Source organism: Ochotona curzoniae, unplaced genomic scaffold (assembly GCF_017591425.1).
Source record: "Ochotona curzoniae isolate NIBS_2020 unplaced genomic scaffold, NIBS_Ocur_1.0 contig_2692, whole genome shotgun sequence".
NCBI classification, from domain to species: domain Eukaryota; kingdom Metazoa; phylum Chordata; class Mammalia; order Lagomorpha; family Ochotonidae; genus Ochotona; species Ochotona curzoniae.
The window spans coordinates 15,984,186-16,009,361 of NW_024465556.1; the positions used below are offsets into that span (position 1 = coordinate 15,984,186).

Here is a 25,176-nt window from a genome sequence, read left to right on the forward strand (position 1 = left end):
GAATTGTTGACAGAGCAAGGATATCACCTCTCTAATCAGAAAAGGGAAAAAAGAAAAGAAAGTGGTTTTCTGAGAAAGAATTGAGAACTTTGGAAACTGAAGTCCTTTCTCCTCTGGGAATATAATATCTACTCTTAAATCCTGGTGCTCTGGTGCTATGTGATCCCAGGCCAGGGCACACCCTCTCTGGTCTCCATCCTAGAAAGACTTCAAGCTTCTGTCAGAGGGTGACCTCCTGCAGGGTGGGTTTCTCACATCAGCCGAAACCATGCCCACTTCCTCTGGCTGGCATCTGCCACTCTGCACCTCCAGTGGGCCCCACGACTCAGGCAAACACAATTCCCAGGCCCACAAGGAGCCTGCATTCCAGAAAGCTGTCCCGGGCCCAGAACCCAGGCTGGGGAAGGCCGTTCCAAGGGAGTCGAGCCACAAGGAAGAAAACCTACAGTGATGTGGGAGCTGGGTTGGACCAGGAAGGTCTCACTGGGCAGGTGATCTTGCAGGGAGATCTTCAGGACAATATGGGGGCAGGGTGCAGTTCCAACAGGAGACCCTGGTAAAGTCCACATGTGTGAAAAATAAAGCTGTCCAGGGCATGACACGCAGCATGGAGAGCAGTGTTGAGGTGGCAGGGAGGGGCACAGTGTCTGGAGTGTGAGGGCTCAGTGGTTGTCAGGACATCTCAGCAATTGCAGAGACCCCCGCCTTGGTGTTGAGGGAAACACCAGGGACAGCCTCCTAAGCAAGAGAGTTTACAAGACCATGTCCATGGCTGTGAGCAGGGAGTGGATTTTAGGAGGCAAAAGGCTGGAGCCCAGTGACAAAGGGCTGCAGCAGGACAACAGGCTTAGGCCAACCTAGAGGTGGTGGTGAGTGGACGTGGGGTTCAAGGCTCCATCCATCAGCACCAGCATCCTTGTGTTGGGCATGTGTGTGAGAAGGGACTAGTCTTGGGGTCCAACCCAGTCAGGCCCCAGGTCTCAACTACAGACTGGTTTGCTGGGGACATCCTCGGGTTAGTCTGGAGCTGGGCAAGGTGAGGCCCACAGAGGGGCTAGGGGCTTGAGCCCCGAGCACTCACAGTTGGGCAAGTCAGTGCCATACCACTGTTTCTGGTTGTTTACTGACAAGAACTTTGGGTTGCTTGGTAGCTGGGATCCTGAGATTGTCCTTTGTTTGTGCCCCTGTGAAGGAGAACTGCACAGGGCTGTTGCACTGAGGGGTGGAAGGGAAGTCCAGGGAAAGCAGGAAGCCACCTCCTTAAGACTCAGGACCCCAGGCTCCAAGACCCCATCAAACCTGGGACTTGGAAGGGGATCTAGTCCCAAGGCCAAGGGTGCCCAGCAACCCAGGGAAGGAGGGAAGACTGTCCCCTCAGGAGTGGAGTGCATCCTGCCCAGAGCTCCATGGCTCTGGGTAGACCAGCTGCTTGCTGACTACAGCCTCCCTTTGTACTTGGAAGGTAATGTGCTCTTCTGTGGAAGTTAGGTTCTCTTCCAGAGCCCTGTCCCTGCCCTAGGATTTTGTCCCCAGCCTCCTGGCAACACTTTGCTTGTCCCTCAGTTCTTTAGTGGGAGAGACTCCACAAGGGCACTTGAATGTCCCCTCCTGATATAAGCTCCTGCCCTAGTTGGCCTTCTTGGCAAGGCCACTTCCTGTGGCCAGCACAAGAAGTGATGTCATGGATATGCGTGAGTCTATGGAGGTTGTGAGAAAAGGGCTGTGCAAAGGGCTTCGCTTGTCAGATGTCTCTCTTCAGCTGACCAGTCCGCATTTGTCATCAGTACCAGCCATTGTGATTGGCTCCAAGGGGAGCCCAGCCTGAACCCCTAGCCCCGAGGAGTCAGGGTCAGATAGAGAAAGGGCTTTGTGCACAGGGAGGTGTCTGTCCGTGTGGGTTTATGTGATTTTAAAACATTGTAATATATGGGCTCCTCACCCCATTCCCCACTGAGCACTCAACCACTCCGTGAATGGCAGAGATTTTGCATGCAGTAGAGGTTAAAAGTCTGGAGAGAACCAGCCAGTGCCTGGAGACCTAGAGAATAACCTGGATTGTTGATGATAAATGTGCCCGGCTTGGGGCATTTTCTCCCTCACCCCTGCCACCCACCCTCCCTTCTCATCCTGTGTCAACCAGCCCCAGCTCTGCTCAGACATTTACCCTCCCCATCCTGCTGACTCCGGGGGTCCAGGCCTGGAGACAGAAGCCATCAGTGAGATTGTCAGGACCCAACCTGTGACCCCTGCAGCTGAGATCTCCACCCTGGGTTCCCTGACACACACCAGCGGGTGTGTGTCTCATGCATGGGAAAGGCAGAGCCTGAGCCCTGCTGTAGCTGTACTGTCCCTCTGCACCCAGTACCCCCAGCTCAGCCCCAAATCGGAGACTGGGTTCTGATCTGGCTTAGCTATTAGTGAGCTGCATGATGCCACGTTGGTCACTTATCCTCTCTGAGCAAGGAGAATGTGCGTCTCCTGGGCCTCAGGTGGAGGCACCTACCAGTAGGGGTTTAGCCCAGGAACAGCTCCTGCCTGCTACCTCCCCATGGCATGGGCACTGCCAGTTAGTGAAGTTTTTCGATATGTGTTTTCACAGGCAACCTTCACTACAGTGCTTTGGAATGGCCAGGCCAGGGAATGCTAATCCTTTTCTGTAGGGGGTAAACTGACGCTGATGACCTTCCCAAGGCCATCTGTGCAGAAGGGAGAGTGTGACCCAGGCCTCCTGTTTGCCCACTCAGGCCAGGCCTCGGGGTCAGGTTCAGAGTGAAGCCAGCAGAACTGCTAGCGTCTTCTGTCCAGGGAGGGTTGAGCTGCTGCCCCCGCTAAAGGAATGCACTGTAGATTCTTTATGTTCATATGGAGGTCCTTCTTGCACTTCCAAGGCCCCTCTCTCTCCTGCCCATTCTAGTGGTGTTTTTGCTTCCGGCACCTGTTACACAAGTGTGCCTGGCCACAGCAGGCACTGCCCAGGTCCTGGAGGGATACCCGTGGGCTGACAAGGTGCTGTGAAGCAGGGACACCAGGGAGGGTTGGCTGCAGCCTGTGCAGTCTGGGATGCTGTCGTAGGGAGACAGAAACACAATATTCATTCACAGCAGCTGCGACTTTAGCAAGCAAAGTGTAGCTGAAAGTAAGGACAGCTTTGCTAAGGTCTGTCCGAAGGAGAGCCTGACTGAGAAAGGCAGTGGTGAGCTCCCTGTCCTTGCGGGTACATGAGTCAAGGTTGGATGTGGAGTTGATTGGGATGGGTGGACCTGGCTGAAAGAGCCAAGCAACAGATGGTTCCTCCTTCCTGCCCCCAGGCTCCATCCACAGCTGACCCTCCTTGAAGTAAACATGCCTTCAGAAGAAAAGATTTGCTGAAGGGGCACCCATAAGTGTGAGCAGACTCCCCTTGAGGGTCTTGAGACACTGCATTGTTAGCCCCCAGCTCAGGCTAGGGAGATGGACATGTCTACAAGCAAGCTTCGAGGCCCAAGGGTGGACAGCCACACAGCTCCAGCAGTCCCCTGGGCAGGAGGAGCAGCCTTCTTGGGATGTGTGGGCCCCACTGGGTGAGTCTTCAAGGGCTGGCTACAGTTTAGCTGCCTGGGCCCACCTTGAGTTCTTCTGTTAGACAGAAGCATGGAAAATGTACATAGGAATTTTTCCTGCCAATGGCAGAGGCCAGAGCCAGCCCCCAGGGGATCCCTTTTGCAGTGCTTGATACCCTGTGAAGGTTGGGCAGAGCCAGTGAGAAACATCCCTGGGTTGCCAAGGATGCAGAAGACGGAGGGTTGTGGCTCCAAGTCCTTCCATCACCTGGGGGACTCCTGATGTCTCTTGATGTCCCAGGTCTTCATATGTAGAAGGAGATGGTGTGTTTTGGATGTAAACCCCCATCCGTAGTCTGCAGGGTCCCTGGCATCAGACCTCCTGGCATTGCTGCCCAGCTCTGCCCCTTCCTAATGTGTAGCCCTGGACTAGTGATTTAAATGCTTTTGGTCTTAGTGCCTTAGTAACGGAACCCAGCTCATGGGATTCCCAAAGCCGGTGTTCTCTGGGGACATGCCGTCTTGGGCAGCTGCTAGATGCTGTGCCAGCTGTTAGCTCAGGGTAGCTTGTGGTGCCAACGACCTCCCTGTGCTGTCTTTGCTTGTTGCTGGATCTTGGCGAAGCAGGGATTCGGCCCCTTGGGGTTACCGGGGACCCACAGGTTGCAGGTTTGAGGAGTTGTGCATTGTCCACAGGTGCTCGCATTCCTGTTGATCAGCCATGTGGCTAAAAGTGGACTCAAAATAGCCCTTTTCTCTCAATGGATACACTGAATTTTTCCAAATGGACTAACTGGTTTGTTTTTTTTAAGGCTATAAATACTTACAAAGCAGTTTGGCTCTAACTACTTAATGGCTTCCTAACTATACAGAATTTCCTTTTGGCCTTGGAATACTATGAACAAATGAGACATTGAAGACCATGAAAGGACAGGCAGATCTTCTTTGGGTTATGCCCAGCCTCCATGAGTTACACTCCTCCTCTGAGCCATGCCTAGCAGACTAAGCACTCAGGAGCCTCAAGGCTCCATTATCCTCCCTCCGTGGGCTTGGCTTAACCCTCCCTTATTTGGACCTGTTGCCTTTCTCTGCCACTGAGGCCCAGATTAGAATCAAGAAGTCCAAGGAGGTGACCCAACTGCTTTCCAGAGACCCGAGACACACCTCTCTCTCCCCCACATACACACCCCTTGTCTCATTTGCATTGTTGCATACCTACTGTGTGCCAGCCAGTACTGCATGCCCCTGTAGCCCCTCTAGGCTGGCCGTAAGCCCCTCCTCCTCATCCCCTGGCAGTGTCTGCCTCTAGACTGCCTGGATTGTGGGACATTGGCAAGGGACAGTAGCTGTGTCAGGAGCTGTCTGGTGCCATAATAGCAGGCTCTGAAGAGGACACCCCAGAGAGGAGCAGTGGGGTGGGGGTTGCCGGACGCAGGCCCACAGCACTAATGGATGTCTAATGTTTGCTTTCCTCAGCCGTGTCTACGCCTGCTTTATAAATGAGCCGCATTAAGGTTGTAAAACAAAGCCATAAATACAGCCTGTAATGCTGCAGAGAACCAGGACAGTCAGCACTGGGGGGTCGGGGCAGCATGCTTAGAAGGTAGGAGTGAGTGTGGAACCTGCAACCACAGGTTCCCTTGTATCTGGGAGGAAGCCTGTTCTGCCCATTTCATTAGATGAGCTGTCTGAGGCCAGCATGGGCTGCTTACCACCCCTCCAGGCTCAAGGGGCTTGAGGTGCTGGTATGGCAATGCCCAGAGCCTGGCAGGCTCTTTGGTGTCCAGCCGTTCCCAGGCTCCATCCTGTTCTCACCTGAGCTACTTGCCCTGGTGGGGAAGCAGGGACGTTTTCCCAGGGTAGACCCAGCTCATAGGGCCCTGATGAAGTCCTTGCATCCTATCCCAGCACTCCTCACCTTCCATACTCTAGGGCCTGCTATGTGCCCAGGAAGATGATACCAGCTTGTCAAAGGAGCCATCCCTTGGTGCCAGGGGAGCTGTGCACCAGCCAAGTGGCCTTGAGCAAACCACAGTGCTGATGGATGGTAGGTGTTCAGCCTCCCCAGCTTTGTAGCCAGGAGGAGCCCTGTGCCGTAAGAGCACCCGCCACAGTTGAGTTCTGTCCTGTGTCTGGTGCAGAGCCCTGGGCCCCTTCCACTGATGTTGGTACTTGGTTGAGACCATGACTGTATCTCCTGCTAACTTTTGGACAAGTTGTTTAACCTCCCTGTGTCCCAGGCTCTCCATCTGTAAACAGGGCTAGGACAGACCTCACAGAGTTATTGTACTGCCAGGTCAACATTGGGTACTATTTCAGGGCAGCAATGTGTACCTACTGCGTGTTAGTCACCCTCTCTCTTACATACACACAGCCCAGGGCCTGAGAGCCTTGAACCAGCACTCTATAGCCAATCCCTGTGTCTTCTTCCACAGCCACCCAGTTCCCAGCGGGCTTTTGTGGCCAGGCATGCTTTGGTCAGCTTGCTCTTAGAAAGCTGGGTATACCTCCAGGCCCTTGCAGGGCCCAGCCCCTCTGGGTGGGGTGGGGGGCGGGGAGACTGGGCAGACTCCCAGCTTCGTTCATTGTTTCCCAGAGCAGTTAGCAGAGGAGCCCCTGCTGCTCTCATCCCGAGCCACCTGATTGTTGGGCATTTGTCGTTGGAAAGCCAATTTTCCTAAGTGGGTTGTAAGCCAATCGCTTGGCCTGGCCTGGTTTCCCTCCCTTCCTGTTTGTCTCACCTCCTGAGGCGCTGTTCTTTCCAGGGAGTGGGGCCCTGTGGGGAAAGAGATTCTGGTTCCCTCTTCCAGGGTTGCAGAGCTGAGGGTGCGGGGCTGACGCCTGGGGTACAAGTTGAGCCTCAGGGTGCCCTGGGTAGAACAGGAGGAGGCCCATGGGTGACAGAGATACTGAGCGCAGCAGAGCCCAGGCCTTGTGCAGCAGCCCCCAGCCCACCCCATCCCCTGCAGCCCTGGCTGTCTCCTTGTGTCTGTCAGCCCGGCTGGCTGGAACTGCAGAGGGCAGCTGTGGCTCAGGGGCAGAGCTGCCCTGGTTTGGGTTACAGCCCCAGTACATATCCAACTCCACCGCATATCACGGCATCTCCATGGGAAACAGGCCCGCAGCCAGGCAGGGCTGGTGCAGGGGGTGCTGGGATGTCCCGCTGACAATCACTCAATGTCACAGGGCAGAGGTGGGCAGGATGGGAGACTGAGGTACAGCTGTGCAGGCCTAGCCCAGCTCTAGCAGGTCCCCAGGTTTCTAGCTGCCCACCCCTGCCTCCCTGCACCCTCATTCTTCCTGCAGGGTTCCTCATGGTACTGTCTCCCTCCCACAGGCACTGACTCTGGCAGCGAGGTGCTCCCTGACTCCTTCCCGTCAGCACCGGCCGAGCCCTTGCCCCACTTCCTGCAGGAGCCACAGGACGCCTACATCGTTAAGAACAAGCCTGTGGAGCTGCGCTGCCGCGCCTTCCCCGCCACACAGATCTACTTCAAGTGCAATGGAGAGTGGGTCAGCCAGAACGACCATGTCACGCAGGAAGGCGTGGATGAGGCTACTGGTGAGCCCAATGCCCATCTGGGGACTGCCCAAGCCAACAGGTAGCTTTGTGCCTGGCTCACACACCTGGGCGGGGGACCTCTGTGGGAGGTCTTGGGAAACTCCCTCTTTTTCTCTCTCTTTGTCCAATAAAGAGAATAAAATAGATTTGCAGCCCCGTTCCCACTCAAAATCTAAATATGAAAGAAGTTTTTCAAAAGCACAAAGTAGCAACATGAAGCCTCCCAAACTGGCCAACGGGTGACCCTGGGACAAGTCATGGCACCTCCCTGAGCCCCGTGCCCAGCTTTGTGTCCTGGGGGTTGGTGACAGAAAGCCTTGGGGCGTTCAGGCAAGATGACGCTGGGCAGAGTGCCAGCCTCCAGCAGGCGCTCATGCCCCTTGCCTCTGGCCCCTTCCTGGGTCTTTCTTGACTTCCCTTTGCGATCCCCAAACATCCCTGGCCCATCTCTGAAGTCAGCTCTAGGGTCTAGGCTAACCAAGATACCAGGATGCCTCGCAGGCCCTTGCATGGGATTAGTGATAACAGTGATCCTGTGGTCTTGCTCCCCAGCTCCGTCAGGCACTGCCTGCCCCCAAAGTGGATACTACCACCACCCTGTTAAGCTCAAGTGACAAGCTGGGGTCAGGTAGGGCACTGCCTGGCAGTAGTGGGGCCTGGTTTTATTCCAACTCCTGCTCTCCACCTCGGTCTCCATGTGCTATGTGTGGCCCCTGAGGACACGGGACAGCTGAGGACCCTGACAGGAGCACCTACTACCAGAGCAGGGCAGGCAGCCAGCCAGTGTTGGGATTGTGGCCCAGACCCCACCTGCTTCTTGGGCACACACTTGGACGGGCAGCCTGGTGCTGGAGCCTGAATCTGGGAGACCAGAGGCTCCATGCCAGCTTCTCTTCCCCCTGGCATGGGGTGACTTCTAAGTGGCCCCGAGTAATTGTTTCCTCTGTCAGCCACCCTCTCTGGGCCTCAGGAAGGGAGTGGCTGGGGTCTAGCCTGGATGCTGGCTGCCACGGCAGAGCAGTCACCATGACCCTGAGGATGAGTAGCTTAATACGGGTCACTCAGCTGGAGGACAGGAGTGCAGCCAGACTCCTCTGTCCCACTATCTAGCAGCCATTCCCCAGTCCGCTCCTGCCCTGGGGCAAGGCAGATAGCACCTTTAGGAATCCTGAGGCTGGAGGCCTCCGTAGACGCTTCCTGGGAGAGGGAGCTTTGGGGAGGCCTGTCGGATTAGTGCCCTAATCCTGGCAGACTGGCTCCTTTCCTGTGCATTGAGGATTTTGTCTAGGGAGGGTGGGCAGAAGAGCAAGATCCGCTGTCTGTGTAGGCTGGAAGACCCCGTACTCCCTCAGCTCCAGCCCCACGGGCTCTGAGCTATGGCCAGGGCCGGGAATCATGGGCAGGCCGCTACCTCAGCCCCTACCATCAAGTGCATGTTGGGCTCCTTCCTGCAGCGACAAGAACACAGCCTCATCTGGTTTCTGCAGGAGAGAGCCGGGTAGCACACCCACAAGGCCTGGCAGGTGCTGTGTGGGCAGCAGTTGGGACAGGCGCCGGTATGCCATGCTGGGTAGGATGCTGGGAGCAGGCAGGACCGGACAGGGGATTAGTGGTGGGGCTTCCTTCCAGACATGAAGTTGAGCCCGAAGCCAGCAGTCACTGGGGACCCCTGGGCACAGAGGTGGGTAGAATTGCAGGCAGGGGGCCTGTGTGAGCCATTGCTGAGTCCCAGTGAGGGGCAGTGGTGGCAGAGATGAGACTGGGAGGGACCCTGGAGAATGAGAAGCATCAGGGTGGGGTGCCCAGTGCCCTGAACCCCCTGCTCCCCCTCCCATCACCCCTGACAGCTTCTTTCCTTCTGCCAGGCCTGCGGGTGCGAGAGGTGCAGATCGAGGTGTCACGGCAGCAGGTGGAAGAGCTCTTCGGCCTGGAAGATTACTGGTGCCAGTGTGTGGCCTGGAGCTCCTCGGGCACCACTAAGAGCCATCGCGCCTATGTCCGCATTGCCTGTACGCCTCCCAGGATCCTGGGCCCATCCCCCCTCTAGCCCTGGGCCTTGCCCCCTCTATGGGAGCTGTGCTCCCAGCACCCCTGACTGCAGGTGCTGCTACAGAGATCGTCCAAGAACAGCTCAGTTCCTTGGTCACAGAGTGTCCCTTGCTACCTGCTTCCGCTTTATGTACTGAGGGTACTGGGGTCAGGGAAGGAGCCCTGAGCTCCAGCTCCATCACTTGGGGAACCCCACTAAAGAAATTCCCTCTGGGAATCCTCACCAGCAGATCCCCTGTCCTGCACTTCCCCCTAGTGGCCACAGTGAGGCACTTGCATTTCCCATCCTGCCTCACCTGACTTAGGACTAAGGACTCCCCTTCTCTGTCTTCTCCCAGATCTGCGCAAGAACTTCGACCAGGAGCCTCTGGGCAAGGAGGTGCCTCTGGACCACCAGGTGCTGCTGCAGTGCCGCCCGCCAGAGGGTGTGCCTGTAGCCGAGGTGAGAGGCAACAGCCAGGCAGGATTCTTTGGCACCTGGGATGGAGAGGGAGGTGGCACCTCAGGCTGAGTGCTCCTCCAAAGAACCCCACGAAGCTCAGGCAAGAACCTGGAGCTCCTTAAGCAGGTTTCAGGCTCAGCCTCGGTGTCCCCAGAGCCCCATGGTGTCCAGCTGTGATCTTACCATGCCCTGATAGATGTGTGTACAGGAGGGTACTCATCCACGTGCTGATGCTAGTAGCCCCCTGTCACAGGGCCCCTGGGTCACTGGACAGTACCCACCTGTCCCCTGCCACCCTTGTTCTAATCCCAGACATGCCTTCTTCCCATGCACACCATAGTTTAGGAATTAGAGCTGGGCTTAAGGAATCCCCCTAATTTCCCCATGGGACATTGGGAAGAATGGGTTCCCAGCTCTGGATCAACCCTGACCCCCAAACCTAGAGGGAACCACCTGACTTCCTTGGCCTTTGTCCCTCCTGCACCCTCCCTGTGTGATAGCCATCACTCCCAGTGGCCCCACAAATGGCTATTGTCTCCCATGAGTGACAGAGCTGGAGTTTGGGCCCAGGGCCCAGTCTTGATCTCCTGTTGGGCTACTGAGCAAGGAGGAAGATGGGACAGGCGCCACCAGCTGGTATAGCTCAGTACCTACCCTACCCAGGTGCTGTGCTCAGTGCTTTGCATGCTCTGGCTCAGGGATCCTCCTGGCAGTCCTGCAAGGCAGGTGCTGTTCTGCTCCTATCTTACTGGTGGTAAAATTGAGGACCTGAAGGGTGTGCTCCACTCAGGATCACCCAGAGCTTTTCACGGACCACAAGGGTGCACCTGTCTTGACACTCACAGACCTCCCCTGCCCCCCTCTGGAGTCAGCTGCCTCCCCCCTGCAAGACCCAACCACTGTGGCTCACAGCTCCAAACCTCGCTCCTGCAGGTAGAATGGCTCAAGAATGAGGACGTCATCGACCCCAGCCAGGACACCAACTTCCTGATCACCATCGAGCACAACCTCATCATCCGTCAGGCCCGTCTGCTGGACACAGCCAACTATACCTGCGTGGCCAAGAACATCGTGGCCAAGCGCCGGAGCACCACAGCCACCATCATCGTCTATGGTGAGGGCCCTCTGTGGGGAGGGGCAGTGCCAGTGGCCCAGTCAAACACTGCTGAGTCTCTTGGCACCAAGGATACTGTCCGTGTCTCAGACTCCTTGGTTGTCCTGTCGCAGTCCCCTGGGAATCGAGCCTGAGGCAGCCTCTCCATCCTGAGCCTGTCATCTCAGTGGAGTGAGGGCCCCACATATGAGGGGAGACTGAGAGTGTTCGAGGAGCCCTGCACTGGCCTCCAGGCCCAGGCCCCATGTGCTCATCCTCCATCACTCCCAGCTAGAGCCCGGCTCAGAACTGCCCTCTCCTAGCCTTCACTTGCCACTTGCACACAGAGCAGGGACTTGGCAGTGATCCCCAGGGGGTCCCCTCTGCTGCTGAGAGTGGCAGCCTGCCTACTGGCCTCCTAATCTAACAAGGGAGGGCCAGGCCCACACAGAGGGTCCTCTTCAGGATTGGGAATGACACAACCAGGCTCACGGGCCCTGGCTGCTGTCCCTGCAGTGAACGGCGGCTGGTCCAGCTGGACAGAGTGGTCACCCTGTTCCAACCGCTGTGGCCGAGGCTGGCAGAAGCGTACGCGGACCTGCACCAACCCCGCCCCCCTCAACGGAGGTGCCTTCTGCGAGGGCCAGGCCTTCCAGAAGACGGCCTGCACCACTGTGTGCCCAGGTATGGTCACTGGTCAGGGACATGCTGCTCACATCCCACCTGTCTCCCCAGCATGGGGTCAGAAAATCCCTGTCTTAGGGCCTGCACCCACCTGACTACCAGGCTGGACCATCTGCTAAGGGGTCTGACCTTCAAACTGCCTGTACTGCTGGCCACAGGGAGGCAAAGGCCCAGAGCGGAAGTCTGGGGCCAGTGCTACATTCTTAGTGGCAGTCCCAGCCACCTGTGGCCAGGGAGCAGGCATGGGCCCTGGGCCTGTTAAGAATCCCCTTCTTGGGCCCTTCAATGCGCCAGGATCCCATATGGGCGCCAGTTCTAATCCCGGCAGCTCTACTTCCCATCTAGCTCCCTGCTTGTGGCCTGAGAAAGCAATTGAGAATGGCCCAAAGCCTTGGGACCCCGCACCTGCATGGGAGTCTGGAGGAAGTTTCTGGCTCCTGGCTTTGGATCAGCGCAGCACAGGCTGTTGTGGCCACTTGGGGAGTGAATCATCAGACAGAAGATCTTCCTCTCTGTCTCTCCTCCTCTCTGTATATCTGACTTTGCAATAAAAATAAATCTTTAAAAAAAATAGAAAAAAAAATCCCCTTCCTGTTTTGCCATCCTTCCTCTCTTATATGACCCCCCCCTGCCCATCTGGCCATGTCCTCACCCTGTGGGTGTGGATTGTTGTGGGGGTTCATGTCTTTGTGGCACAACGGGTCCATGCCCACAACCTATGCTCACCTGGCACTGGCCATGTTCATTGGCCAAGGGCCACATGGATGTGGCTTGCCTGTCCTTGTGTGACATGTGTGGGTCTTGGGTTCCAATCCACCTTCCACAGCATGTATGTAGATTTGTAAGTGTGTATTGGCACATTCTATACTACACACGCCTAACTGTGCATGTGCACATGTGTGCTGTGTCCCTGCAGTTGATGGGGCCTGGACAGAGTGGAGCAAGTGGTCAGCCTGCAGCACTGAGTGTGCGCACTGGCGCAGCCGCGAGTGCATGGCACCCCCGCCCCAGAACGGAGGCCGTGACTGCAGCGGGACACTGCTCGACTCCAAGAACTGCACCGACGGGCTCTGTGTGCACAGTGAGTGCTCGGCGAGGTGGGCCTGGGCAGCTCCTCACCCAGCTCAGCCCCGCCCCAGGCCTGGGGGCCTCCACCTGCTCGCTGCATCCATCGCCACATCTGTACCACCTCCCATCGCCGTCTCTGCTACCCTTCCCTGGCACCTGTGTCATTGTCTTTCCCTTTATTTCCCTCGACAGATAAGAAAACTCTAAGCGACCCTAAAAGCCACCGTAAGTCCCTTTTCCTGGCTGTTCTCTTTCCTTGGTGGGGGGAGGGGTCCCTTGTTCTCCTTAGTTGGCTTTTCCTGAGGGAGGGGTACAGCACAGGGTGAGCCAGAGGTTCCCCATGTCAGCCCCTTGTGGGTCCCTGATGTGGCTCTGTGTCCTCCTCAAAGGCAGATGGATTGCCCCTCCTCTTCCCAGATAGGGGGCTGAGGCTTATAGTGGGAACCTAGCCAGCAAGTAGCAGAGCCAGGACTCAAACCCAAATATTTCTGTGACCAGCACTGGCATTCTTAAGAATCTGTGTGTTCAGCCACCACAGGGCACCTTGCCCCTCCCTGGCAGCTGGATTAGGCCTCTTGACTCATCTATCAGCTCCCACTAGACCCGGCTGCTTGGTACTGCTGCTTGGTACTGGGGCCACAGAGCAGGGCCTGTGGAATTAAGCCACAGCGTCCAGATCACTTGGAACCATAAAGCCTGATGCAGCCAGGGCCCAGCTTCCTGGGGACCTGGGCTGGTGGCTGATCAGAGAGCACAATGCCCAAGACAGTGGGCTCCGGGGTGAGTGAGGCCGTTAGAAGGCAGAGCCTCCCGGGAGCTGAGCTGGCCCCACAGGGCCTCTAGGGAACACTAGGATCTTCAGGAGCCCAGGGGCAGGGCTGCTGAGGAGGGGGCAGCAGAGGCGGAAGCACAGGCATCCCGGGCTGATCCTGGGCCCTGCCTGGCCTCCTGAAAGGCTCTGGCTGTCCCCGGGCTTGCTGGGCCAGCTCAGCACGTCCTGCACTCTCGAGGACCAGCGTCTGTCTTGGCCTGGCCTGAGCTATCTGGCAGGGTAGCCACTCTCTACATGTTAGGGCTTGAACTTGGGCTTGACTTGAGTAAGTGAGTGCCCAACTTCAGCTGTGACTCGTGTCTGGGTTAGGGATCAGTACAAATGGCTTACTTCTCATTATGGAAAGTTCTGTCAGCCTGTACAGGGGAGGGAAGTGTGGCCCTGGGACACCTACCTGAACCCCATTTTTTCCTTACTCCTACTTACTTCTTAATCATCATCATGCATCTCATTCAGCTCCCATTACCATCACCCCCTGGCACCCTCAGAGTGGGAGAATGGGAGGAGAGCTCGGGACGGCGACTCGCCCAGATGTAGGACTGTGGTCTCTGTGTGATCAGGGAACAAATCCCAGCTCCAGCGAGATTGGCTGTATAGCACGTGACTCTGGGTCCTGACTCGGACTCTGACCCTGCTCAGCAAGAGCAGGGGTTGTTGTCTGGTCTTAGGGTCACCCTGCACAGGAGGCCAGGTAGGGGTAGGGAGGGTCTGGAGACTGTTTTACTGCTGGTCAAGAAGCTGACCAGAGAGGTTCCAATCTTGCTCGAAGTCACCAGACTGTTGAGACGGGCTTTAGGTTGGAAGAGTGCCCCCTCTCTAGGGATACCCTCCCCAACCTGGGGCCTGGGTCTCTTGCCTATCCCTGACGGATCTCCCTGTCCCTGCAGTGCTGGAAGCCTCGGGTGACGTGGCGCTGTATGCAGGCCTTGTGGTAGCCATCCTGGTGGCCGTGGTGGTCCTCTCCGTGGTGGGGGTGGTGGTATACCGCCGAAACTGCCGCGACTTCGACAGTGACATCACCGATTCGTCTGCCGCCCTCACTGGCGGCTTCCACCCCATCAACTTCAAGACCACCAGGCCTAGTAAGGACCCAAGTGGTGGGCATGGCCAGGGAGCCCAGAAGGACGCGTTGGCAAGCCAGACAAGAGCTCTGGCTCCTGACTCCTTCCTAGGGGTTTTCCATCTTACTGTGCCTTCCCAGGTGGGCTTCTGCAGGGGGATCTTGCCACAGCAGAAGCTGGGCTGAAAGGTGTCACCTCCCCATGCAGGCAACCCGCAGCTCCTACACCACCCCTCCGTGCCTCCCGACCTGACAGCCAGTGCCGGCATCTACCGTGGGCCTGTGTATGCCCTGCAGGACTCTGCCGACAAGATCCCTATGACCAACTCACCCCTATTGGACCCCCTGCCCAACCTCAAGATCAAAGTCTACAGCTCGGGCACCACCAGCTCTGCACCAGGCCTGCCAGAGGGGGCTGATCTGCTGGGGGTCCTGCCACCTGGCACCTACCCTGGTGATTTCACTCGAGACCCCCACTTCCTGCACCTGCACAGTACCAGTCTCAGCTCCCAGCAGCCCCTGGGTCTTCCCCGAGATCCAGGGAGCAGTGTGAGTGGCACTTTCGGCTGCCTGGGCGGGAGGCTCAGCATCCCTGGCACAGGTAGGCCCCTGCCTTGCTTGCTGGAGGTATAGCTCCCCTATGCACAAGACAGAGCTTCCCTAATCCCATATCACAGATGGGGAAAGTGAGGTTTGGTTGCAAGTGACTATAAAATGGAGAAGCCAGATTAGAAGACCTGGCCTCACTAAGACAGGGGACCTGGGGTCTGTTGATCTCCAAGCCTGTTAAGTGTGTGGGGTGGGGGGAAGCACCCCTACACAGGCAGCAGAACTGCCCTTGGTTCTAGCAGGGGTGCCCATCTTAAGTGGCTTTGCCAGCTTCCCAGTGTGCCATACTGAGCTGGGGAAAGGGCCTGGCCCTGAGAGATCTGTCCATTCCTAGACAGGCCATGTGCAGGCAATGGCCCAGCCTCTCCTGCTTGCAGCCCACAGTCCGTCTCCCCACCGCAGACAGATGACTGCTTGGAGCTTCTCAGGCTCCCTCCAACCCCCTCCCACTGACCCCCCTTTCTCCCCATAGGAGTCAGCTTGCTGGTGCCCAATGGGGCCATCCCCCAGGGAAAGTTCTACGAGATGTACCTTCTCATCAACACAGCAGAAAGCACCCTGTGAGTGAAGACTCCAAGCCTGGCACGGGCTGCCCCTCTTCTTCCTGTTTCTATTTCCTGTCCACGTTGAGGTCAAGTGTTCCCACCTTCCTTCCGTTGGGAGCCTGGGCTCAGCCCGGAGGCAGGAAAGGCATTGATCTAACTTAAAACAGAAGGCAGCATCATAGATCATAAAGGTGAAAGGCAGTAGGCAGACTGACTGCAGGGAAGACAGAGGGTTAATAGCATGATTGTATGAAGAGATTCTATAATGAACAAGAGACATTGAGTATCAGGACAGACATAGGCCCACGTTTACTCAGGCTGTCTCTTACACATGCCAATTGGTCATGAGAAAACTTTCTTAGAATTTGTGGTTCATGAAAAACAGTCTTGAGACACTGAGAACTTTGTGTGCAAAGGATTTTTAAAAATTAGTTGTATTGTGATATTTTAAATAAAATGTTCATTTATTTGTAAGACAAAGCTCAAGAGAAAGATGCGAGGTCTTCCAAGATACTTTCTACAGCTGGTGCTGGGCCCAAAGCCAGGAGTTGGGAATTCCATCTGGGTCTGCCATGCCTCCTTTGCCTCAGTAACTTGTCGGGACCCTGAGCTGTGACTGGCAGAGGAGACCTGCGCAGGCAGGGCTGTGCCCAGCCAGTGTCTGCACCCTCTTTTCATGGTCTCCCCATCACCCTCTGCTCTGTTCCCAGCCCACTCTCAGAAGGGACCCAGACAGTATTGAGCCCCTCGGTAACGTGTGGGCCCACAGGCCTCCTGCTGTGCCGCCCAGTCATTCTCACCATCCCTCACTGTGCCGAAGTAGGCGCTGGCGACTGGATCTTCCAGCTCAAGACCCAGGCCCACCAGGGCCACTGGGAGGTGAGGAGCTACAGACAGAACCTGCCCTGGGGGGTCTGGGGAAGTGAGAGAAAGCCCCTCGTTGCTCCCAGCCCAGCCCAAGCTGGATAGGTGTGGCCCATCCGCTCCCCCAACATGCACTTTCCCCTGCAGGAAGTGGTGACCTTAGACGAGGAGACCCTCAACACACCATGCTACTGCCAGCTGGAGGCCAGGTCCTGCCACATCCTGTTGGACCAGCTGGGCACCTACGTGTTCACTGGCGAGTCCTACTCCCGCTCAGCGGTCAAGCGGCTCCAGCTGGCCGTCTTCGCCCCTGCCCTGTGCACTTCCCTGGAGTACAGCCTCAGGGTCTACTGTCTGGAGGACACGCCTGTCGCCCTGAAGGTAGGATCAGGAGACCTGTGGTCATCCAGCTGCATGGTCCCTCAAGCAGTCCCCTCCTGGAGCTCCTGGTAACCCCTGAGCTTCCTTCCTCTGCACCATCAGTACCCTCAGTTCCTCTGGCACAGACATGCATCTGGTCCTGGAGATCACTGGAGGCACCTGTCAGGTTCTGCCGGGGAATTGAGGGAGCACCCACCTGGAAGGGTCTTACGTTGGTGGGGTATGGGGTCTGACAGGCTTCTGACCTAAGCACCGAAGAGCAAGTAGGAGTTGAGCAACACAGGGTGAGGGACACTCCAGGTAGAGCATGAGGGCTGGGGAGGGGCTGGGCTCAGCTACCTGCGAGCCGTGTCCAGGAGTTTAGAATCTACTTGGGGGAAAGGGGAGACCTGGAAGATAGTTGTTCACAGACACCACGCATTGCCCCTGTGGTCACATCACAGCTGGGCCTGAGACAGCGGCCACTTGTGGGGCTGGGGCTGGCTGGACTCTGAGCAACAGGCAGTGGCAGTGGTCCAGTCAGGGTAGAATGGGTCAGAATCAGGACTGGTGACTGATAGACTGGGAAAGAGAGAAGGAGGCAAGGCTGGCAGCCAAGGAGTGCTGTGCATGCAAAAAGCCAGACAGTGGAGGCCCCAAGTACGGGTGAGGCCTGGTGAGGATGGTTAGGACAGGAAGGGCAGGAAGATGGGGGAATCGAATCTCCACCTCTCAGCAGCTGCTGCCCCTCCCAGCCCTGGCCACATCCTCCCCACCTCCCAGCTCCTCAGTCCATCCCAACAGCCCTGGGCTATGTGTAAGCTCTCTGCCTCCTTAATGCTTCCAGCTGCAGTCCATGCTTTCTCCCACCCTGGACTGTGGTTCTCCCAGTTCCTTTGTCCCCAGCCTCATGTCACAGACTGGTGAAAGGGCTGCGCAAGAGTGTATTGCAGCTGGGGAATCCTGGGAGACTCACAGGGGCTTGCAGGTTCCTGGGAAATGCTCCTGAAACCCAGACCTGGTTATCAGGCATTACCTAATGTCCAGCTTTGGCCAAGGAATGGTTAGGAAGAGTTATCACATTTTGATCCGATGATCTACCTGTTCATCTGTCTACCCATCAACCCACCTAGTCAACCTCCCACCCTCCATCCACCCCATCTTTCCACTCATCTATCCATACACTTAGCCAAAAGCCTGTCTTCGTCACCCATTCAGCCATTCATCTATCTTTCCTTCTATCTTCCTATTAATATTTTAACCTATTTGTATATCTATTCTTTGATCCATCCACCTACCCATCAAGTCATTGTGAACCCATTTATCTGTGTGTTCACCTGTTGATCTGTCCACAGTGCAAACCTGTGAGCAGGCCCTGTACTTCGGCGTTTCGCTGCCATGGCTCTGGCTTGCAGCAGCAAAGCTCTGGACTTCCACCTGTGACAGACTTCCTCTTCCTGTTGCCCTGTCTGCAGGAGGTGCTTGAGCTGGAACGGACTCTGGGAGGCTACCTGGTGGAAGAGCCAAAACCCCTTCTGTTTAAGGACAGTTACCACAACCTGCGCCTCTCCCTCCATGACGTCCCCCACGCCCAATGGAGGAGCAAGCTGCTGGCCAAGTACCAGGTGAGGGCTGGGGCTGGACCCTACCTCCTCGCCGTATTCACAGCTTTGCCCAGCCCAAGTCTCTCATCACTGTCTCTGCCTTCCTCCCCCACCCACCCCCCAGTCCTCTTTGGGTACTTTCCCAGTTTCAGTGCTGTTAACGGCTGCATGCAGGTACCTGTGTACCCAAACACCTATCTCTACCCTTGCCAACCGAATGTGCATATCTGGCACACCATCCCTGCCTGGTTCTGAGGACTGAATCTGCCCCAAACCTGTGGGAAGACTTCCCAGCCTGAGGCACCTACACATGCACGTACCTTCAGCCACAGGCTTTCCTCTCCTTCAGACTTGGCTTCTTCTTAACTCCCTCTTGTAACACAGGAGTTCCATGCAGTGTCTTCCAGAGGTCCTGGCCCCCTGGGGAGCCCTCCACACCCCATGAGGGTTAGATGGGCTGCTTAGCACTGACACCCACCTCCCTGCAGGAGATCCCCTTCTGTCACGTTTGGAGCGGCAGCCAGAAGGCCCTACACTGCACGTTCAGCCTGGAGAGGCACAGCCTGGCCGCCACAGAATTCAGCTGCAAGATTTGTGTGCGACAGGTGGAAGGGGAGGGCCAGATCTTCCAGCTGCATACCACGCTGGCGGAGGTGAGGTCACTGGGGAGCATGGTTCCTCCCACCCCACGCCATCTTTTGAGGCTCGGATGAGGGCCCTGGTGGGTTTGACTTCTTACTATCGGCATGCATCAGGCAACATTCTCAATATCACTGCCTCTCCAGAACTTCTGGGGAGACCCCACGTGATGATTCCTCGCCCCAGGGAGGTGGGAGAGAAAGTGGACCACAGGGTGGGCAAGTTTACACACAGCCACATAACTGGTCAGTTGGATTTGAGCCCAGCCCCAAGGCTGGGGCTCCCAATCACTACATCCTGGATTGATACAGTCACCCAAGCCCAGGTCACCCAAGGGTGCCAGAAGTGGATCCTCCCTGTGGGTGCAGGATGGAGACTATAGACTGAGGTCTGGCCCAGCTATGCTGGCCACCTGCATGTGATGGTAGGGTGGAGTCACTCCTGATTTCCAGGCTTCCTTGGCCCTGCATGGACTTGAGTCCTGGAGGCTGTATCCACATGTGCCTGGGGGCAGCCCAGTGCTGACTGCAGCTTTGAGCTCTGGGTCCCAAGATGGTAGGTTGTAGGTGCATTGCTTGCCTCACTGTTGGCCTCTGTCCTTCCAGACGCCGGCTGGCTCCCTGGATGCCCTCTGCTCTGCCCCTGGCAGCACTGTTACTACCCAGCTAGGACCCTATGCCTTCAAGATCCCACTGTCCATCCGCCAGAAGATATGCAACAGCCTTGATGCACCCAACGCGCGGGGCAATGACTGGCGGCTGCTGGCACAGAAGCTCTCCATGGACAGGTGAGTGGCCCCAGCCACAGCCCACCTGCACCTGCCACAGGGTTCCCTCAAGCCTGCACTCAGCCTCCCATTTGCCACCATCTGCAGCAGGTTTGGATGTGCTGAGTCTGGAAACGGTTGCCCTAGGCTGGACTGTTGGAGTGTGGTTGCCTGAGCCAGGAAGGGTCGGGGTGACCACCATGGTCTCCAAGCTCTGCTCTGATCTCACCCAGTGGAAAGACAAGGATGTGGCTTTACAGCTTCCAGAAAAGTAGGGTTAAAAGATCAGATTATCTGGATGCAAGCAAATTTTCAAATCCATGCCTAGTTTTCTCATAATATATATTCCCATGAACTTTGTTGGTGATCCCCCTTATGCACAGAATTTAAAATTTCTAGCACCAATATTCCCTTTTAATTCCATTTCCTCCAAACTTTCTGAAGTGCCCACATGGTGCTCCACCTGCCCATCTCCTGAGATGGCCAGCCAATCAGATAGCTCTAGGTTTGATCCCAGCAACACCCAGTACCCAGATGACCCTAACCCTAACCCTAACCCTAACCCTAACCCTCCCCAACTTGTTACCAGAGCTGCTTTGGAGAACTCCAAATGCTATGTGAATGCAGCAACTGTGGTATTACATTGATCACAAGATGTGTGATTGCCCTGCGTTGAGCAGAGGCTGTGGATAAGCCATCTTCCCAAAAAGATGGGGGGGGAGGCGGTGTTTAAAAATGAGTGAAGCTTTGTTTTTACTCTCCGAGAAGGTCAAGGGCAAGATCAGGAAGGAATGAAGTAGGAGGAAAGGGAGGAAGGGGTAAGGCCCAGGGCTTGAGCAGTCTATAGGTACAGTATTTTCCATTGAGGAGGAGGGTGATGATGATGGACATGATGATTTCATGCTTAGATTGAGCACTGGACCTGGCGTTACATTGTCTCGGCTTTTTAAGAGGAGACTGAGATCCAGAGAGGTGTCCTGAGGTTCCAGGGCCCCATAACCTGCAAACAAGGCAGCTGGGCAGCTGGAGTTCACACCTCAGGCCTGCCGCCTCTTAGCCACAGGGCGTGCCAAGGGCTCAGAGCATGTCCTCTCCCCCCTCCCCAATTGACCCTTCTCTCTTCCAGGTACCTAAACTACTTTGCCACCAAAGCCAGCCCCACAGGCGTGATCCTGGACCTCTGGGAGGCGCTGCAACAAGATGACGGGGACCTCAATACCCTGGCCAGTGCCTTGGAAGAGATGGGCAAGAGTGAGATGCTGGTAGCCATGGCCACTGATGGGGACTGCTGAGCCCCAGGGCCCACAGGGACAAACAGGAGGTGGTGCAGGGAGGCCTGGGGCAGCCTCCTGGGGGGCTCAACAGCCTGTCCTGCCCCCACCTCATGGCTGGAGTACCCCTGACCACCTCTGCCTCCTCCACACCTCTCCTGCCAGAGCCCCAGACCACAACCAGCCTTAGAAATCTACGTCTTCTGTGGCCAACAGGGTCCACATCCCTGTGCATCCCCTGCCGTCTCTCCGGCCCCAGGCCTCCTGGTGGAAAACTCAAGGGGAGCAGGGCTGGGGCCAAGGTCTCTGGCTGCAGCAGGAGGTGAGGACGGGCCCACTCACCCCCAGCCTCAGCTCCGTGATGTTGGGTTCAGAGGTTCTGTTTTAGATCCTTCTTCACTTTCTGCCTCTGTTATTGATTCCTCCTTCTCCCTGAAGCCCCCTCTGCTTTCACGCCCTTTCCCTCTTTTTGCAAGGTCAAGTACAATTCAGACAAGACTTAGTCCCATCAAAACGCAAAAAGGAAAGAGGGGAAACAAAAAAGCTTTAGATCACTAGTAAGGCTTAAAGAAAAACAGCAAAACCACAAGGGAAAAGAAAAACCCAGTTTCTTAGGAAACGCAAATGATTTATTATCCAGATATTTGGATAAGTCCTTTTTAAGAAAAAAAAAAAGAAAATGAAAAACAATACACACAAAAAAAATAGAAAACTCTTTTCTCACGTGGGCACAAGTGAGTGTGTGCGTGTGTCTGCGTGCGGGTTGGGGACAGAGAGATGGAACATGGACTGTTTTGCTGCTAACGAATCTGCCTTGGGCCAAGGTCTGGTATGGCCCCAGTTCTCCTGGTTCCCCATGCAGGCTGTAGCCATGTCACCAAGATGCCTGCTTGAGTCTCCAGCAGTGGCCCAATCCCCAAAGCCAGTGAGACCCCAGTGTGGAGTGGATGGGGTATTTCCTCTCTGACAGCCCCTGGCAGGTACCACTCAGGCTCCCAAGAACCCCAGGTTAAAAGGCACTGGGATAGCAAATGTGGTGGACAGGCGGGACCAACTGTGAGGCAGGGAGAGTGTTCTGGTCTGGTCTGGTCTAGTGGCTCCTGTAGAGGATGTGGTCCAGAAGTTGGGCAGGGAGGGGGATGTCAAGAAAATCTCCCTGTTGAGCTCTCCTGAAGGGCTGGAGAACTTTCTCCCCCAGCTCAGGGCCTTCAGAATACCCCCACCCTAGCCTGGCCATGCCATCTCTAGGCCAGTGGACTAGGGCAGACCTGCACCCCTTATGCCCAGCAGTCCAGATCAGCCCCTCTCCAGCCTTTCTCCTGCTGTGACATAGAAGACATAGAGACGTGGGCTGGAGGCTGTCAGTAACCTTCATCAGGTGGCTTCAGGAGTGTGCAGTGGTGGCAGAGCCCGGCTGAGCCTCATGCACTAAAGGGAGGCAGGGGAGGCCAGACCCGCCCCCCACTCAGCTCCTCACACACCTCTTCCCCCAAGGAAGAGGACCTTAAGAGATGTGCTTAAGTGGGCTGGGCCAGGCCCCCACAGATGCTGAGCACAGATGCCTCGGTGCCCTGGGCAAAGCAAGCACTGACTCCCCATATCTCCATCAGCAGAGTGCAGACATCAGTCCCAGGGCTTGCCCCAGCAGGTCTGCGTGCAGCCTTGATACGTCCTGGCCTCCCAAACATGGGACTGAGAGGAGAGCAAGGTCCCACTGCATTCCCATCTGCAACCCTGCCTGGAGTCCCTGGGCTGGGGCTGGCCATAGGAAGCACAGGACCTTGGCCACAGGTTGGAGAGAGAATTTCTTCCATCAGGGTTGCTGACTGGGCCAGGCCTGCCTTGGGGGCTGGACGCTGTGCTGAGAGCTTACTAGTGTGCTCGCTGCCTTCCCTGACAAAGGGACCCTTCCCTGTGGACTTGGTCTTGCTGATCACACCTGTGTCCTCCCAGACTTTAGGGTGTCACCCCCTACAGACCCCTAAATGCCCACAGGCAGGGGTCTGAAGATGGGAATCCAGCTCTAGCTCTGCCTTTAGACTGCTGTGTGACCTCAGGCTACTACTGCATCCTTTGGGCCTCTGTGCCCTCTTCATGTCCAGAAGGTTCCACCGCTGCTGTCTGCATCCCTGTGGGGTTCTGAGGGGAGCTTCCCAGAATTCTGAGGGAAGCTCCCTGCGGTACAAGTGGGCCTTGGCCTGCCTGCCTCTCCTCCTCCTTGCTTGCCCTTGGCCTCTCCTGCCCATTTGGCCCCAGTCCAGTGAGGTCCAACCAGCCACCCAGGTGCCGCTTCTCATTTAATGTCCAGAAATCCTGTCCTGTGGCCTGGAGGGCAGGACCAATCGGCTGGGGCCTCCTGGGAGGGTCCCGGCTGCCCAGTGTTGGAAAGAAAGCCCAGCATGGGCTAGCTGAATCCATCTGCCGCGGAGGCTGTTGTGATGCAGGCAGCCTGCAAGTCTGCAGGGTCAGCACTGCTGCAGGGTCATGTAGTGCCTGCTCACAGCTGTTTCCATCGTGTGTGTGTGTGTGTGTGTGTGTGTGTGTGTGTGTGTGTGTGTGTGTGTGTGTGAGCTGTTCTCTGAGGGCACATCAGGGTGCCCTCGGGGAACTTGGAGAGGCGGGTGCACCTGTTCTGTCCCCTTAAGCCCACAGGCTCGGTCCGTGTCTCTTCAATGTGCCTCTCCCTCCACCTTCTCTTGACACACCCCAGGCTCCAACCCTCGGGGGCAGGCTCCTCCTGCGGGCCATGGGGACCCTCCTCAGCCCCTGGACCTCCCAGGGCCCTCTGGTCCCCAGCTCCCACAAGGTTACCCAGGCGCTTGGGTGCAGGGACCTTCTTGACCGTCTCCTAGGGATAGAGGAGTGGCCATGGCTGTGTCTAGTGGGGTGCAGCCCTCTCGGGGTGACTGACTCCAGCTCCAGCTCTGTTTATTCTGTAAACTGCAACCTGTAAATAACGTTTAGCATTCCTATTGTAACAAATTAATTTTTATGAAATAAATTATATTTCCTAGTCTAATAAAAAAATCTTGGTGTTCTGTCTTCTTGGCCATCTTCATATCTCTATAAGGAGTCTCGAAGTCCCAGAGGCTGGGTGTGGGCACCACTATCCAGCCCATTTCTCTGAGCCCCCAGAGCTGATCCAGCTCAACAGCCTCATGCAACAGAGGGACATCACTTCCCTGCGGTCACACAGGAGGTGGGAGCCCATACTGGGTCTGGTGCTGGCCCGTGTGTGTGCCAAGCAGAACCTTTGTGGAATCTGTTGGGTTCATGTTTTGGATCTGGTGGGCCACGCAGAGATGGAGCCACCACACTTCATCTGAGTTCAGGGCGTGTTTCCTCGCTGTGACAGAAGCCAAACGGTCAAGAATGTTGGGATGTGGGGCCAACATCCCATACGGGCCCCAGTTCAAGTCCCGGCTGCTCTGCTTCTGAACTAGCTCCCTGCTAATGCATCTAGGAAAGCAGCAGAAGATGGTCCAAGGACTTGGGCCTCAGTATCCACGTAGGAGATGTGAAAGATGTTTCTGGCTCCTAGCTTTGGACAGGAACAGCTCCAGCCACCGTGACCATTTGAGGAGTGACCCAATGGATGGAAGGTTCTCTCTGACTTGTTTTATCAATAAGCCTTTAAAAAGAAGAAAAGGAAGAATGTTGAGATTTTAGAACTTTGTGCAGGTAGGGAGGATACATGGGCAGGTCACTTGGCTGCATGGTTGGGCAGGAGGGGAAGGTGGCTCCATTTCCGTGTATATTGTAGATCTGCATAATTTATGTAGTTTAAAATTTTTGCCTTTGAGGGACAGAGCTCTAATTCGTTGTTTTACTCCCCAAATGCCTACCACCAAGGACCAGGATGAGGGCTGGGCTGAAGGCCAGAACACGGACTTAGTCCAGGTTTCCTACTTGGGTAGCAGGGACCCAAGAACTTGAGCCATCACCTGCTGCCTTCCACAAAGTGCATTCACAGGAAGCTGGAACTGAGGTATTGCAGTGTAGCATGTGGGCACCGAAGCGTTGGCCTACCCTGTAAGCTGAATGTCCACCTGCAAATCTCTGTGTTGCCAGCAGATGGCGTAAAGGGGCTTGTTCCCATAAATCGGTATGTTTTTCCCAAAGATGTGTACAGCACAGCCTCATCTTTCATCACTAGCAGCGACCCCATTTCCTGCCCTCTCACTGTGGA

The 25,176-nt window shown here is 56.2% G+C and overlaps 1 protein-coding gene across 1 annotated transcript in view; it reads left to right on the plus strand.

Annotated features, from left to right (window-relative positions):
• Positions 1–21,008, plus strand: part of UNC5B (unc-5 netrin receptor B) — a 66,855-nt gene extending 45,847 nt beyond the window's left edge. Inside the window, exons 2-17 of the mRNA XM_040976086.1 lie at positions 6,877–7,101; positions 8,967–9,110; positions 9,489–9,592; positions 10,526–10,706; positions 11,202–11,369; positions 12,286–12,450; positions 12,630–12,662; positions 14,157–14,351; positions 14,538–14,930; positions 15,411–15,498; positions 16,194–16,362; positions 16,495–16,728; positions 18,183–18,332; positions 18,800–18,964; positions 19,556–19,737; positions 20,843–21,008. Of these exons, the coding sequence (XP_040832020.1) occupies positions 6,877–7,101; positions 8,967–9,110; positions 9,489–9,592; positions 10,526–10,706; positions 11,202–11,369; positions 12,286–12,450; positions 12,630–12,662; positions 14,157–14,351; positions 14,538–14,930; positions 15,411–15,498; positions 16,194–16,362; positions 16,495–16,728; positions 18,183–18,332; positions 18,800–18,964; positions 19,556–19,737; positions 20,843–21,008 (2,762 nt within the window). The remainder of the gene's footprint in view (positions 1–6,876; positions 7,102–8,966; positions 9,111–9,488; positions 9,593–10,525; positions 10,707–11,201; positions 11,370–12,285; positions 12,451–12,629; positions 12,663–14,156; positions 14,352–14,537; positions 14,931–15,410; positions 15,499–16,193; positions 16,363–16,494; positions 16,729–18,182; positions 18,333–18,799; positions 18,965–19,555; positions 19,738–20,842) is intronic.
• Positions 21,009–25,176: the final 4,168 nt, after the last annotated feature.